At 49.9% G+C, this 13869-nt stretch overlaps 1 protein-coding gene across 1 annotated transcript in view; it reads left to right on the top strand.

Annotated features, from left to right (window-relative positions):
• The first annotated feature begins 824 nt into the window (after positions 1-824).
• AHCYL1 (adenosylhomocysteinase like 1) overlaps positions 825-13869 on the top strand; it is a 30552-nt gene continuing 17507 nt past the window's right edge. Inside the window, exon 1 of the mRNA XM_036453362.2 lies at positions 825-1312. Coding sequence (XP_036309255.1) covers positions 1193-1312 — 120 coding nt within the window. The 5' untranslated portion in view covers positions 825-1192. The remainder of the gene's footprint in view (positions 1313-13869) is intronic.

Genomic DNA, 13869 nt, shown 5'->3' with positions numbered 1-13869 from the left:
AAGGACACGCTACCTCAGCTGACATCAGGCTGCAAATAGGCTTTGCCTCTCCAGCTGGACTAAGCCTTGCAAAACATAGACTGAGTCTCCAGGGCCTTTGCTATCCAGGGCAAAAGAGTGGGGGCAGCACATAGTAGGGTCCAGTAAAGGCATGTGAATGGTCTGTGGATGCCCTGGGTGCGCCTCACTGGGAACTGGCAGAGTTTAATATTTGGGGGTCAGGGGGAACGGCACTGAAGCAGGAAAGCCATTCAGTCTGGAAACTTCTCCCCCTACCGCCATCATCTGACCCGTTAGCCAGCCCTATCCCCCATGGCTAGATAACATCAGCTCTGTGGGCTGGAGGCCTGTAAACAGGCAAGGCCCAGGGGACACGATGGAGGAGGAGGTCACAAAGGTTGTGCAGAAACCACACCGCTCTGTGTCTGCCCACCCTCATAGACCCAGGGAGGTAAACACTGCCCCTTGGTTCGGGGCTTCAGGTCCAAAGGTCCTGGGGTGGGGGCATTGAATGAGTGAGTTGTTTGGGGCAGCAGATGTTTCCTAGGACCAGCTGCAGGATGTGTCCCGTGAGGCTCTGGTCTCTGCATCCCGCTTACGCTGTTCTGAGGCCTTGCCTGGAGCCCCACATCCCAAAGACACCCCCCAAACACCCCCCCCCCCCCCAAGTTCTGCAGCTTCCTTGCAGGAGTCACACGCTGCTCGCAGGGCTGATGGCGCCACCTGGCGGCGCAGAGGGTCCGATGCACCCTGTGAGCTGGGAAGCCGACGGGGGAGTCTGCGGCGGCGGCCCCGCCCAGCGTGGTGACGTCACGGACGAGCGCCTCTCCGCCCCGCCCCTCGCCCCGCCCCGGAGCTGCCAGTACCCGACGTGGCGTCACCGCCCTCTACCCTTACTCTGCGTGCGTGCGTGTGTGCGTGCGGCGGAGGCGGCGGCGCGGGCCAGTCGGAGCTTCGCGCTGCTGCTCCCGGGGCTCCTGTCGCTGCCGCCGTCGCGGTCCCGCTGCCTCGGACGGCCCGGCGGACTCGGCGTCCGCCCCAGCTCCTCGGCCGGCCCGGTCGCGGCCCCGCGCGGCCCGGCGGGAGGGTGGGCGAGCGCGTGCCGGAGGGCGCCGCGCGGGCGGGCGGGCGGGCGCTCGGGCGCGGGCGAGGCGGGGGCGGCGGGGCAGCAGCGGGCCCGGCCGGCCGGGGAATGTCGATGCCTGACGCGATGCCGCTGCCCGGGGTCGGCGAGGAGCGGAAGCAGGCCAAGGAGATCGAGGACGCCGAGAAGTACTCCTTCATGGCCACCGTCACCAAGGCGCCCAAGAAGGTGCGGGGGCTCGGGCGGCGGCGGGGCCCGGACCCGGCGGGGCCTCGCGGGAGGGGCGCGAGCGGGCCCCGCGCTCCAGCCTGTCCGCGGCGCCAGGGCCGAGGTTGGAGGGGGTCGCGGCGGGCCGAGGGGGTGACGGGGTGGCGGGGGAATCGCCCCGGGCCCGTCCCGAGCTGGCCAGGCCGCCCCTGACCTCCCTTTCCTTTGTCCCTGGGCCCCGGTCCTCCGGGATCTCCCTGAAACGCGTCCCTGGCCTTGCCCGGAGGAAGGGCCTCGGAGACGGCAGCGCGAGGGCGGCGAGCCCCCAGCTGAGCCCCGGGCCCGGGGGGGCGAAGGGTGCACAGGAAGCCGCCCCGCAGGTGAGGGGTCAGCCAGGTAGCGCCGCCCTGGAGCTTGGCTGCATGCTCGCCGGGAGGCCCGCAGCTCTGCTGTGCGGGTGAGAGCAGCGGGGGCGGCGCGGGGGGAGAGAACACTGTGATCTTCCCTCCTGCGCTGCTCCACTTCCTCCACGCACGTGAGCACTGAGCCCTGGGAGGCTGGTGACAGCGGACGCGGTGTGGAGTACACGTTGGTCGTCGAGTCACGCGAACAGACGATCCCTGAGGCTTCCTGGAGCAGGGGGCTGGGTGGGTCTGCCGGGTGGGTGGGTGGGAAGACTGGATTGCTCAGTTTCCTCTGTTGAGCTGCGGGCTGAGCCCAGAGGATGCCCTCCTAGCCCTCTTGCCGGGAAGGGTAACCGGCAGCCTTCGGAAGGGGCGCTCGGTCTCACCAGCTCCGGGAGCCGTGGCACCGGGATCCTGAGCGTTTGCTGCCAACCACATCCTGACTTTGCACATACCTGGCGCTCGGGTAGCCGGAGACCGGAGAACCTTGCAGGCCCCGGGGGAAGCCGGATAAACATCCCCCGCCGGTGTCAACACAGAGTGGCGAGGCCTGCAGCGCTCCCTGGGGCAGCGCTTGTGTAAGCGGACCGGCCTGGCTGGAAGGCTTGGCAGGAGCAGTTCCAGCCCGGAGGCCCCTTCACCTGAACTGGTTACGCTGTTATTCCTTTTGTTTTTTCTTTTTTTTGGTAAGAAATTAATCTAACACTCCAGAAATCAAATGCAGGGTGGAAAAGACAGTTCATTGTCGTGTGCTTCATTCAGCTCCATTTCCCCCATGAACTTATGGTCTTACGATAGAATGCCTTTTAGAAGGTTGGGGAAGATCTTTTGATTCGAAAGGGCCGGAGGAGCCTTCCTTTTAGTGCTCTGGGTTCAGCGGACTACGTGGCTGGGGCAGTAACCCGAAGTCATCTGTTTAGAGACAGCCGCAGCCGTGCTGGCAGGATGCTTAAGGATAGTACCTTCTAGGAGTGACGGGGAAAGCTGGTACCCTAACTCCCCCACCGCTTTCTCTCCCCGTCAACCTGTCTTGTCTCCGTAATGAGATAAAGTTTGTATCCTAGATCGAAGATCGTAAACTGCAAAAAGGCAGGGACTCTTGTGCGCCATTGAACGCACTGTGTGTGGCTCTGTCCCTAGAGTCTGCAGTAGGTACTCAATATTAATGGCCCACCTGGCTAGCTGGTACTCCAGATGTCTACGTGGCTGCCTACCAGGAAGAGGTGCCCTTCTCCCCCTTGCTTCCCTGGAGGAATATCGCTAATGTGTATTATTGTCAGGCCAAGTGCTAATGACTTGAAGGGCTCATTCCATTAGCTGACGGCAGCGCCAGGGCCAGGAACGTGGGAAGACCCCGTGTGAATTTCCATTTGCTGGCAAATGTATCCCCGTGTTTCTTATTAATCTTGCTCTCTCTGAGCTTTATTGTGTGGCACTTACGCAGCACGATATTAAAGTGCTTTATGATAACTAATTACCCTCCCTCGAGTGACTGTAAAAGGCATTTATTTAGTTCATGGGTTGGTTGCGGACTAGTCAAGGTCATGTAGCAGCAAGTCCCAGGTGATCGTTTTTCCAGAACGGCAGCGGAGTTGGACAGTATGACGTAACGCACTTTTGTGCCTCTGCCATGTGTGGCTCCTGTGAGAAAGTATGAGGAAAGTAAGAGGAAAATGCAGCCTGGCGGTACTGAATGGCCTCTTCACTGGGTGCTGTCCTTCACCTGTGAGGATTCCGACGTGGCTCCTGACCAAGTAATTCTGGATCATTCCGAACCCCGAGGCCCCTTGGGAACTGAGGACGTTTCTGATGCCAGAGGCTGTAGGTCACTTCAGGGTGACCTTGCTGATCCTCAGCTCAGATTCCAGTGTAACTGGTGAAGTTTTTTCCCCTTATTGAGGAAGAGTGGATGTCCATCAATGGGAAGCATAGGTACTGAGATTCTTCTATAGTCATTCAGTTTATATGCCTGGGGGCTCCCACAGTGCTGTGTAGATAATAGACTTGTTGGTTTGATTGTTGACCTGGGTGTCTACCACCTTAAGCAAGTGAGCTTCTGTGCCTCAGTTTCCTTATCGGCCGAGTAAGTGCTTTTTGTTTGCAGCAGGGGAAATAGACACAGGTTGGAACCAAGCAAAAGTGTTTTTTTGTTTGTTTTTTTAAAGAGGTCTATTAGGGGGCAGGAGTGGGGTGGAGGGGGTCAGTGGGAACAAAGGGGAACATTTGTAATACAACAATAGAGACTTTTATGACTCCCTCTTTTTAGTGAGCATTTGAGCTGCTTATAGTACAGGACTCATACAATACAGAGAGTAAGTCAAAACTATAGAAACTAGCAAAAATGTTGTTAACCCTGAGGGCTCCAATTGTTGGTGAGGCTGATCATCACATGTAACTTGGAGCTTCCTAGGAGCCCGGGGGTAAAGGAATCCCAGAGTTACTTAGTCTTCCTAGCAGACATGGGAAAGAATACATACCGATTCCTGTGGAGGACAAGTGTTGACACTTAGTTCCAACGGAGGTTTCTGTAGGACATGAGCAGCTATCGTATGATTAGGTAGTAAGGCTTGTTCACGGTGGTCACTGGTGATTTCAGATGGTATAACAGGGAGTTTTGGGTGAGAAAGGAGTCCTTTAGTTGTACTGAATGGTGTGAGGAAAAGGCCTCTTCAGAGGGTGCTGTCCTTATCCCCTGAGGATTCCCATGTGGCTCCGGACCAAGTGATTCGGATCATTCCAAGCCCTGAGGCCCCTGAGGAAATGTTTCTGGTGCCAGTCAGAGGCTGGAGGTCACTTCAGGGTGACCTTGCTGGTCCTCAGCTCAGATTCTGGTGTAACCGGTGAAGTTTTAAACACTTTGGGAAAGAGGGGATGTCCATCAAAAAGCATAGGTATAGAGATTCTTCAACAATAATCACAACGGACACAACCAAAGAGGATCCTTGTTTGTGATTGGCGGTTAGGTTATCAGGCACACGGAACAAGTCAGCTGGCTGCCCATCACCACTGGTGTTTCTCCTTCTGTTTCTGCCACTTTGTGTGAGAGGTAAGGGCAGTTTTGGGCTTTTAGGAATGACATTGTATCAAGTCCACTTCTCCCCCATAGGTTGAGCCCAAGTCTCCCGCTTGTTGATGGAACTGAAATAGACATGTTTCTCTGGAAGGCCTAGCAGGCGCTCGCTCTTCTCTGCACTTCCGGACATTTGGAGGGACCCCGGGGGAGACACATGAGGCACTTGCCCTAGGAGTTTTGCAGTCAGACTACCAAACAGTGCAAGAGGGGCAAGAAGAGAAAGAGCACAGATGTTACTTTTGCTTGTAGGATATTCTTCTTTTGAATTAAGGAGTCCGCTGAACCTAGGAAACATACCAGTAGAACCCCAGTGAGTACTACTTAACCATTTCGATGGAATCTTAGTGCAGTTTTACAGCATTTACACCGGTACTTGGAGTCACTGAGAAGAGATTTAATAGGCTGACCTCTCTCTTCTTCAAACATCATTAGTGTCTCTTGATTCTCTTTCCTGGCGGTCTCTGATCAGGCATCAGAGGTGTAAGAAGATCCTATCTTGTGTAGATTTCTCCACAGATATGGATCACCTCTCTTTCTTTCTTGATTCTGTTTAGTTAGTGCAACACTAGTTTCCGTTATCACTTTGTTCTAAGTTCATTAAACTTGTAGCTTGTGGCAAGATTACAAATGTGGGCCATTTGTTTTATCAGGAGGATGTAGCTTGGATCCAATGCGTTATCCAATGTGATATTCTTATTGTGTTATCCAATGTGATCTCTTCTGACTGTGTTTACGAAGTTTTTAATGTATTTTGATACATGCAGTGTAGATCTTTAGTTGCCTGTGACACCGAATAAGTTTACTTTGTTACCTCATGTAGTTAAGATCTGTAAACAAGTATTTTAGTGCTTTCTTGAATCTGACATATAAAGGAACTGGCCAGTAAAGGAGAATCATTTATACCAACCTGTTTCTCAAATTTGGGAATCTGAATATTAGAATTTTATTAAGAGCCACCCTTATTTTTCTGGGTATAATATTCAGAACATGTCCTAGTGAGGGGGGTCAGAAGCAGCCCCTCATGTATGAAGAATGACATATTTGCACTGACCAGTTTTTTCCCAACCTGAAATCTGAGAACCCAAACGAGGACAAATTCTTACCACAAGACTCTTATCAACACTGTGAGTGCCTTGCATATGGTAGCAGTTAAAATTTCACATAGAATTGTGGTCACTTTTTCTCTTCTGATTCCATACTTCCCTTTGACTCACTGAGGAAGTTTTCTTGTTTTCCCACTATTGCTTGCCTGCTACATGAAATGTGTTGAACTTTCCATTTTTGTTCCTAAAACTGAGTAGCAGTGCAATGTAAGTCAAGCACTCTATTTTTAGAGTCAGGTTTACCTTCAGTCTCTGCCATCTAATAGACTTGGAACTTTGGACCAGTGACTTAAGCTGTCTGAGCCTCATTTTCTTTCTGTCATTTTTTCCTTTTCTTTTTTTCTTTCTTAATCTGGGAATGACTTTATTTCACTCTCATTCTTGAGAGATAGTTTTGTTAGGTACACAATTTTAGGTTGACATTTATTTTTCTCAACACCTTGAAGATATGATTCCATTACCTCCTGGCCTAAATGATCACTAAATAAAAGTTGTTCTTCTAATTATTTATTTGCAGGGGATCTATCCCCTACACCACTCCTTTTTAAAGCTACTTTTAAGGTGTTTTTTTTTTTTTTTACAACTGCATATGACTGTGGTCAAGGGCATGGACTTTGAGCATCCATTTTTCTATCTGTAAAGTGGGGAATAGTGATAGCACTACAGGATTGTCAAGAGGAATAGCATTTAGTAAATCTCAGTGTATTTACTCTCTTATAACTAGGGTGACCATATATCCTGGTTTGCCTGGGACAGTTCTGGTTTATGCCTCTTATCCCAGCATGTTCTTCAATGAGTACCTTCTTCCACCTAGTTTATTTGAAATTTTCATATATGTACTACACACACACACACACACACACAAATATTTAATATAAAACATTCATAAAAAGCAAAAACAAAGCTGTTTCTATTGGGACATCTTTTAAACAGGAAGAAGATTTTTCCTGACAAATTGTTTTTTTCTGTAGAGCTGACCCCTATTGAGCACCAGAGTACTTGTTGATTTCCAGGAGGCGGATAGACAAAGAGAGAACTCGGAGCTTGTGATGGAAGTGGGATCCGCGCTACCCAACCACCGCATAGAATGTGGGTGTCTATCAGGCGGTGGGCTAGCTGGGTCCAGGAGTCTGTTTCTTCAGTCTGCAATAGTAACTAGAATCCCAGAATTATGTGAAACCATTGCAAAGACTCCTCTGAGCTATGACTTTATCTTCTTATGTAATCTCCTCAGATCGCATCTCTCTGCCTGCGTGGCCCTCCTTCAGGCTCTGCTCCAGACGGCCTGCTCCTAACTGTGTGGACCCGAGTTTCTCCTGCAGAAACGCATGGCCTTTGCTCCACAGCAATTACAGAGCCAGGGCAGAACACGCTGGCCTTGGGTGACACCCAGACTGGTTTCATTTTTGTTCTTATCTCTGTTCATTTTTTCTGGAGAATTCAGCCCAGGGTCTAAATCTCAGTGTATGTAATGATTGGCTCTGGTTAACAGTATACCGTGGGCCTTAGTCACTTACTGCTCACACAGGACACAAAGGAAAAAGCTCAGTGAGCTGGTAAACGGTAGTATTTAGAGTCTGGGGTGGCGGGGAAAGAACGTTGACAGAATCACACATCTAGGACTGTCCAAGCATGTTCCTGCTTTCTTTTTTTAAATTAAAGTATAGGTGACATACAATGTTATATTAGTTTCAGCTGTACAACATAGTGATTCGACATTTATATATTACCTTACAAAACGATCCCAAGTCTAGTAACCATCTGTCACTGTACAAAGTTACATTATTGACTGTTTTCTGTGTGCTGTACATGACATCCTTGTGACTTACTTATTTCATAACTGTACCTCTCCATCCCCTTCACCTTTCTTGTCCATCTCCCCATCCCCACCCCCTACTCCTACCTCACCCCCCCCCCCCGCAACCATTAGTTCATTCTCTGCATCTATGAATGTTTCTGTTTTTGATTCCATACATAAGGGTATCACATGCTATTTGTCTTTCTTGTCATGAAAGCCCCAGTGCCTTAGCTAATGTGTCTCCATGTTCAAGCTGTAGGGCTGAATGGGCTTAGCATGTTCTCTGAGAAACTGATAGGAATTTTCAACATCTTAGTGGGTCCCTAGATCCTTCCAGAACTACCTTCACATGTGAGGTAGGAAGGAAGCTTGAGAATACGTGGCCCTAGCTTCTCAGCTCAGTAGCATGAGAACCACAGGCAGCAGGCCCGAAGCTTAGGGGTGCCTTTAGACACAATAGAAAAAGTTACTTGAAATTTCCATCAAGTTTAAATCCTTAGCATTAGGGACTCTGCCCAAGTCTGATTTTCAGATGCTCCTGATTAAAGAATTAAACACCCTTAGGGTGTTTGGGGTTTGGGGACCAGTGGCGAGTTGAACAGTTCCACTTTGGAATGTGCGTTGAGTCCTGGAAGTAACAAACCACAGTTCTGCACGGCCGTGGTGAGCAAACTTCTGATCCTTCTCATTCTGCAGCCCGGCTGCCCTTCCACACCAGCGGCTGAGCTGAGCGTTCACAGCTGTATGTGCCCTCGTCTTTGGAATACACCTTCCTCAGACCCGCACCCTGGGAGCTGGGCCAGTGCTGGGCTGACCAGGAACCCAGACTCTAGTTGGCACCGAGGACTGTGCGTGTGACGTTTCCCCGGAGGATGTGGCCTCGGCAGGATTCGGGGGAAAGGGAGACCTTCGGGATCCTGCCGCTTTGGGAATAGAAGCAGGTGCTCCGTGGAGACGCGGTAACTGATTCAATGTCCTGTGGGTGGCCGGGTCTCCACCTTCCAGCCCAGCGCCTGAGTGTTCCGTGCCCAGACTTCTTAGGAAGCAAGACACGAAGGTTCCCAATGTTCCGTTCTTATGGCGAGCAGCCCAGCTGGCTTGTCGAGCTGGATTAGATGAATTGTGAATGCCAATTACACTGATCAATACAGTGGCCTTGGTAACAGACTTGTAGCTGCTCTAGAATCTGTTTACTTCACATTTGTAACAGAAAGGAGACCAGGCTGGCCGGGAACACGATGTTCTGAGAGTAATAAACTGTATTGTGAACCCAAGGAAAACGCGTGCTGAGGGCACTGACCCTGTCGCTCCCCTTCCCCAGGACTTTCCAGAGGGACGCCCCACTCTGGGGGTGCTTCCGTTCTGATTTGCCGGATGAGGGTGAATTGAGGACAGCCAAGGCTTGGCTTTTAGTGAGATGGGATTCTGAACCATAAAGGCTAGAAGGGGAGCATCGGTGTTGGGAGCACCTCGGTTCTCTGCCTGGTTTGTATTGTAATTGGGAGTGGCGAGCTGATGAAACTCATCTCACCCCTTGCATTCAGGGGAAGGAGCCCCTCCTATCTGGGGAGTAGAGGTTCAGATTCTGCACATTCCTTTCTGGCTCCACAGGGAGGGGGTTAGCTGCGTGTGGGCATGCGTGGAATGAGAGCACCTTGCCAATTGTTACTGAGTTTGGACGAGGCCATTGTGAAAACAGTGCTCCCTCACACCAGCTCTGTCCTGCCCCTGAGCCTGCGGTCCCTCCGGTAGATGGTTCGTACCTGACATTCGGAGGTGTTGCTCACGGCAGATTCTCTCCTTCCTTCGGCTTATTTTATCTCTGAGCGACACGTAGCTCCCCCTTTGTTCCCGGCATCCCTTAGTCGCTCTCTCAAGAGCCTGGTAAACGGGTGCCGGAGTTTGCTTTTCAGGTCCTGCCGGGATGGGCCCAGATCAGCGCTTCTTGAGGAGTGGGAAGGAGTGGAAGCTGTCAGTCATCTAGGGAACTTTTCCAAAATATGTGTGACCAGGGCCCTCACCCAGACTTCTCAGGATCGGGAGGGGTGGAGGGTGAGGGGCAGGCAGAGGATGTGTGAGGCACGTGCATTTTAAACAACTCAAACTTGAGGAGCCCAGATTTAGATTAAAAAAGGAACCCCTCTTTTAGATGATCTGACATTGGCAAGGCGGTCTAGCCACCACCTATCTTGGATGACTTTGGCCTTGAGGAAAAGCCTTGTCCCATGTGTGAGGTCCTGGAAATAACCTATATTTAATTGTTGTTCTTTCCAAGGTGTTCAGAGTGAGCTCTGACCAGAAGTCACGCTGCCCGGGTCCCGGCCTGTGACGGGCACTTAGAGTACATCAGTGAGCAGGACACTGATTCATATCCTGTGCGGCTCACCTTCCTCTGAGGTGGTTGTTTGGCTCCGTAAGTCAGTGTAGCGGTTATTCATCATTTGGGGCTTGGAGCTCTATCAGAGCTGTTTGCCTTCCAGAAATGCGGACATCTATTGTATATGACACTAGAATGCTTGCCTGGGATTGAGGTGCTTAGGACTGTTAGCGCCTAGCCAGCCCAGGCATCTGCAAAGATCCTGGTGGTGTCTGGAAGAAGTAAGTAGGAAAATGGCTAGACCTCCACATAACCAGTGGCATTCCTTGAGTCTGTGTCCTCTCTGAAATCCTAAGAATGATCTGACTCTCTGTCCCCATTCCCTACTTCTAGTTTCTGGTTGGCTGAGCTTTTTGGACTCAGCGGATTAAAAATCAGGTCAGAATATGAGGCTCTCCTTAACATGATGATTTATATTATGAATTCTTAGACTAATAAGGATAGTAAAACTATAAAGCTCAGCAGAGGGCATTTTAATGAAATTTTGGCTTCAAAACAGAAAGTCACAGAAGGAATTGACGGAGGTGCTGAAGAAACAGTCAAAGAGTAAAGATTAGAGAAGGATCTGGAAAAACGGAGGGCAGGGCTCAGAAAGCCAGCTGACTGAGCAGGTGAGACTGGTAGCCAGGAAACAGGTTCCTTCTGAAACCAAAGTGAGTGGATTTGAGACCCAGGCCCCCCCAAAATTTTCTTTTTAGTCCTGTCACTGTTGCTTTTTTATCAAATAAGGATAAAAAGGGGAGGGCTTTCTAGATACCAATTTTAATGTCTACATTCGAGAAAAGATTGGTGTTTGACCTGAACGAATGCCCAAACCCCGCCGCAGGCTCAGACAGTGTGACGTGTGCTACAGAGGCAGGAATGAAATTCGGTTTGGGCACTGTGAGGGAGTTCTGTGGGGCAGACCCGGCCAGGGTCAGAGGTTGGAGCACAGCAGGCATGCCGGGTCCTGTGTTAGTTCTTCCTCACCTCCCAGGAATCGGACCTTCCGTATAAGGAGGTGATTGGTCTTGGCAGGGCTCTTCCTGTTTCTCTGCCGCAGGTCTAAGGTGAGCTTTCCCCACCCGAGGGAGTCAGCGCAGTATTCACGGTCTTTCCCGGAGGACCAGCCCAGGGTCTCCAGGAGCTGCTCTCCAGCATCAACATACGGAAAGACTGTTCCGCCAGCAAACTCCCAAGCTGCTGCTTTGTAAGGGCGTCCTTTGCTCAATGGTGCGTTAAAGCCAAGGCCACCTAATCCACGGGGAAGTAATCGCAGCCCGCTATCTTTTCTCGTTTGTTTTTAAAGAAAGAAGCCCTTTAACTTGATCAAACTTCTGATCAGCTTTAAGTAAAAATCCTAATTTACTGGTCGTTTTTACTTGTTATTTTTATGTCAAGATTTAAGCAAAAATGGTTTGAAGATATATAAATTGGTGCTGTTCCAGCAGTGTTCTTTATTGGTAAAAATGTGCCAGTACAAATTTTGATTTTGACTTTTGGTTTGCCATACAGCCTAAAGCAAGAGATACTTGTCCTTGGGTGTGTACCTACTTTACTCATTAGAAAAATGGCTGTTCGGAAAGCTCTAGATCACATGTGTCAAACACAAGGCCCGCGGGCCAAATCCGTCCCGCCAGGCCTTGCAATGTGGCCCGCCCGCACCGCGCTGTCATCACTGCACTCCGCTGCGTTTCCATCACAATGACAGTTTATGACTGTTCAGTAAACCATTCGGCCCGTGATTTAGGCTGGATTTTAGATTTTGGCCCCTTCTCTGATTGAGTTCGACACCCCTACTCTAGATGAAGAAATTCATTCCGGAGCAAAAGGTAGCTCTTCTTTTTAAATAGCCTCAGAGTGGCATCAGCAGCTCCTCTCAGCCAGCTTGCTTCCAGGCTATCTAAGATCATGGTTTACTCCTGAGACTTTTTCCTAAAACTGAGCACGTACATCTCAATTGAGAAAGTCAGGAAGGATGGCAAAGACTGCCTCTCTGGAATGAAAAACACGGTTAGTGTTTGACGTGACTCGTTCTCTGACAGCTTCCTGTTCATGACGGTGTCTGTAGTCTCTCCTTTGGGGCTTTTTTGAGTTTTGTTTCATCTTGCTTCTTGGACTTGAAAACATCCAGAGTCACTACAGAACAGATTCTGAAAGCTCCGTTCCACTCTCAGGGCCTGTTACTGCGGAGTTCCTATTTCACATTAAGTCTTTAAAGTCCGATTATTCTACTTAGTGTTGGGTTTTGATGGCTTCTTCCTCCCTGGAGCCTCTACTTTATGGGACTCGGTGGATGCTGACCGAACAGCCGTAAGCTTTCCATCTCGTTAACTTTACTGGTGTTAGTCTAGGGCTCAGGAAGCTGACCTGCACGGACTCGGCTGCTCGCTGGGAGCGGCTGTGGCTCTGCCTTAGGCTGTTTGCACAAACTTGCATGTTCCCCTCGAGTTAGGCATATATGCTGGCCAGGTGCTGCGCTGACTTGCAGGGGGGATGCCCTCCCTCAGGCAGACGTGATGAGGTTTTGAATCTGTAAGACTAGCTGGCTTTCAGTTTCACTTAAGGTAGACCTCCAGGTCAGGAAAGAAGAATTACTCTTGCTCGCCTCTACTCTTGTTTCTCCTGCGGGGACTAAGGCATCGCACACATGGCATGTACTCAGTCTGTGGCCACCTTCCCAGATGCCAGGGAAACTCTGCCTGCCTTCTGGAGCTGTCCACTGTCGCTTGCTTTCGGAAAAGCAAATACATCTTTCCTCAGAAAAATGTATTTGAAGAGTACAGACTGACCCATTCGTAAGCAGTTGACAAGTCATCTTAAAGAATATGCCAGCATATCTTGCTAGTTGAACTTCTCTGTGAGAGACCAAGATTGTCAACATGAGAAAAGAGATACAAATAGGAAAAGTTAAAGTTAAGGAAAATATGGTCATGTGAAATTTGAAATGGAAATATCCATACGAACTCAGGAGTAAAACGAGGTGGATTTCTCTCTCCGTGGAAAGAACTGGAAGCTCTGACACTTCTGATGGCAATGAGCAACTTCCTCCAGGTGCCAGCCTCAAAATGCCATTCCCCACTGGAGGAGGTCAGGCTCCGTGAGAAGTGTCTGATCCACATCTGAAGCAGAAGAAGGACAAGGTGAGCCTGGAGGTCTTATGTCCAAAAGGAAGGAGGTGCTCAAATGGGGTCATGTCAAGAGGTCTGCAGGATCAGCTGGAAGGAGCCCCCCACCGGCCCAATTTGGGACAGTTACCCTGCTTGTGTAATTGAGTGTAACCTTGAATAAATATTGTATGAATGATGAGTTAAAAAGAAAACGTGGGGGAGAAGAGAAGCTTTTCTTTACCAAAGAATGCCTGGTGGTAATATATTTAGAAGGAAGAATAGAAAAAAATATCATGATTCTGTAAGCCACCCGCCTCCCCCAATATAACCCGTTCAGGCAGGGATTATGAACAGATGGTAAAGTCACGAGGGAGCAGGATATTCGCAGGCTGACAAGTCTCATCCACACATGGTCCTTGACTTGCAAAGGAGAAGATATGATAGATGCGCCTTTCAAACACGACGGCCTCACTGTAACCAAGGCTTCAGCCGAGTGTTGCATTCAGTGGAACAACCCAATTCTGTGTGCCCGAGATGATGCAAAGTGAGTTATACAACATCGTCTGTGAAATGCCCCTGCCAACATTTTAACCTTTCTAGCCACACCTCAAAACTGAACTGCCCGATTACAGGAAGGAAACAGTTCAGAGAAAGAAACCTAATGTGGAAAATGGAAAGATTCAATTGAGGTGGAGGGCATATAAGGTTTCATTATACTACTTTTCAAAAAAAAA

This window comes from Pipistrellus kuhlii, unplaced genomic scaffold (genome assembly GCF_014108245.1).
Source record: "Pipistrellus kuhlii isolate mPipKuh1 unplaced genomic scaffold, mPipKuh1.p scaffold_m20_p_24, whole genome shotgun sequence".
NCBI lineage: Eukaryota > Metazoa > Chordata > Mammalia > Chiroptera > Vespertilionidae > Pipistrellus > Pipistrellus kuhlii.
Note: the sequence above shows the minus strand (reverse complement) of the source record. Positions and strands in the feature narration are given on the sequence as shown.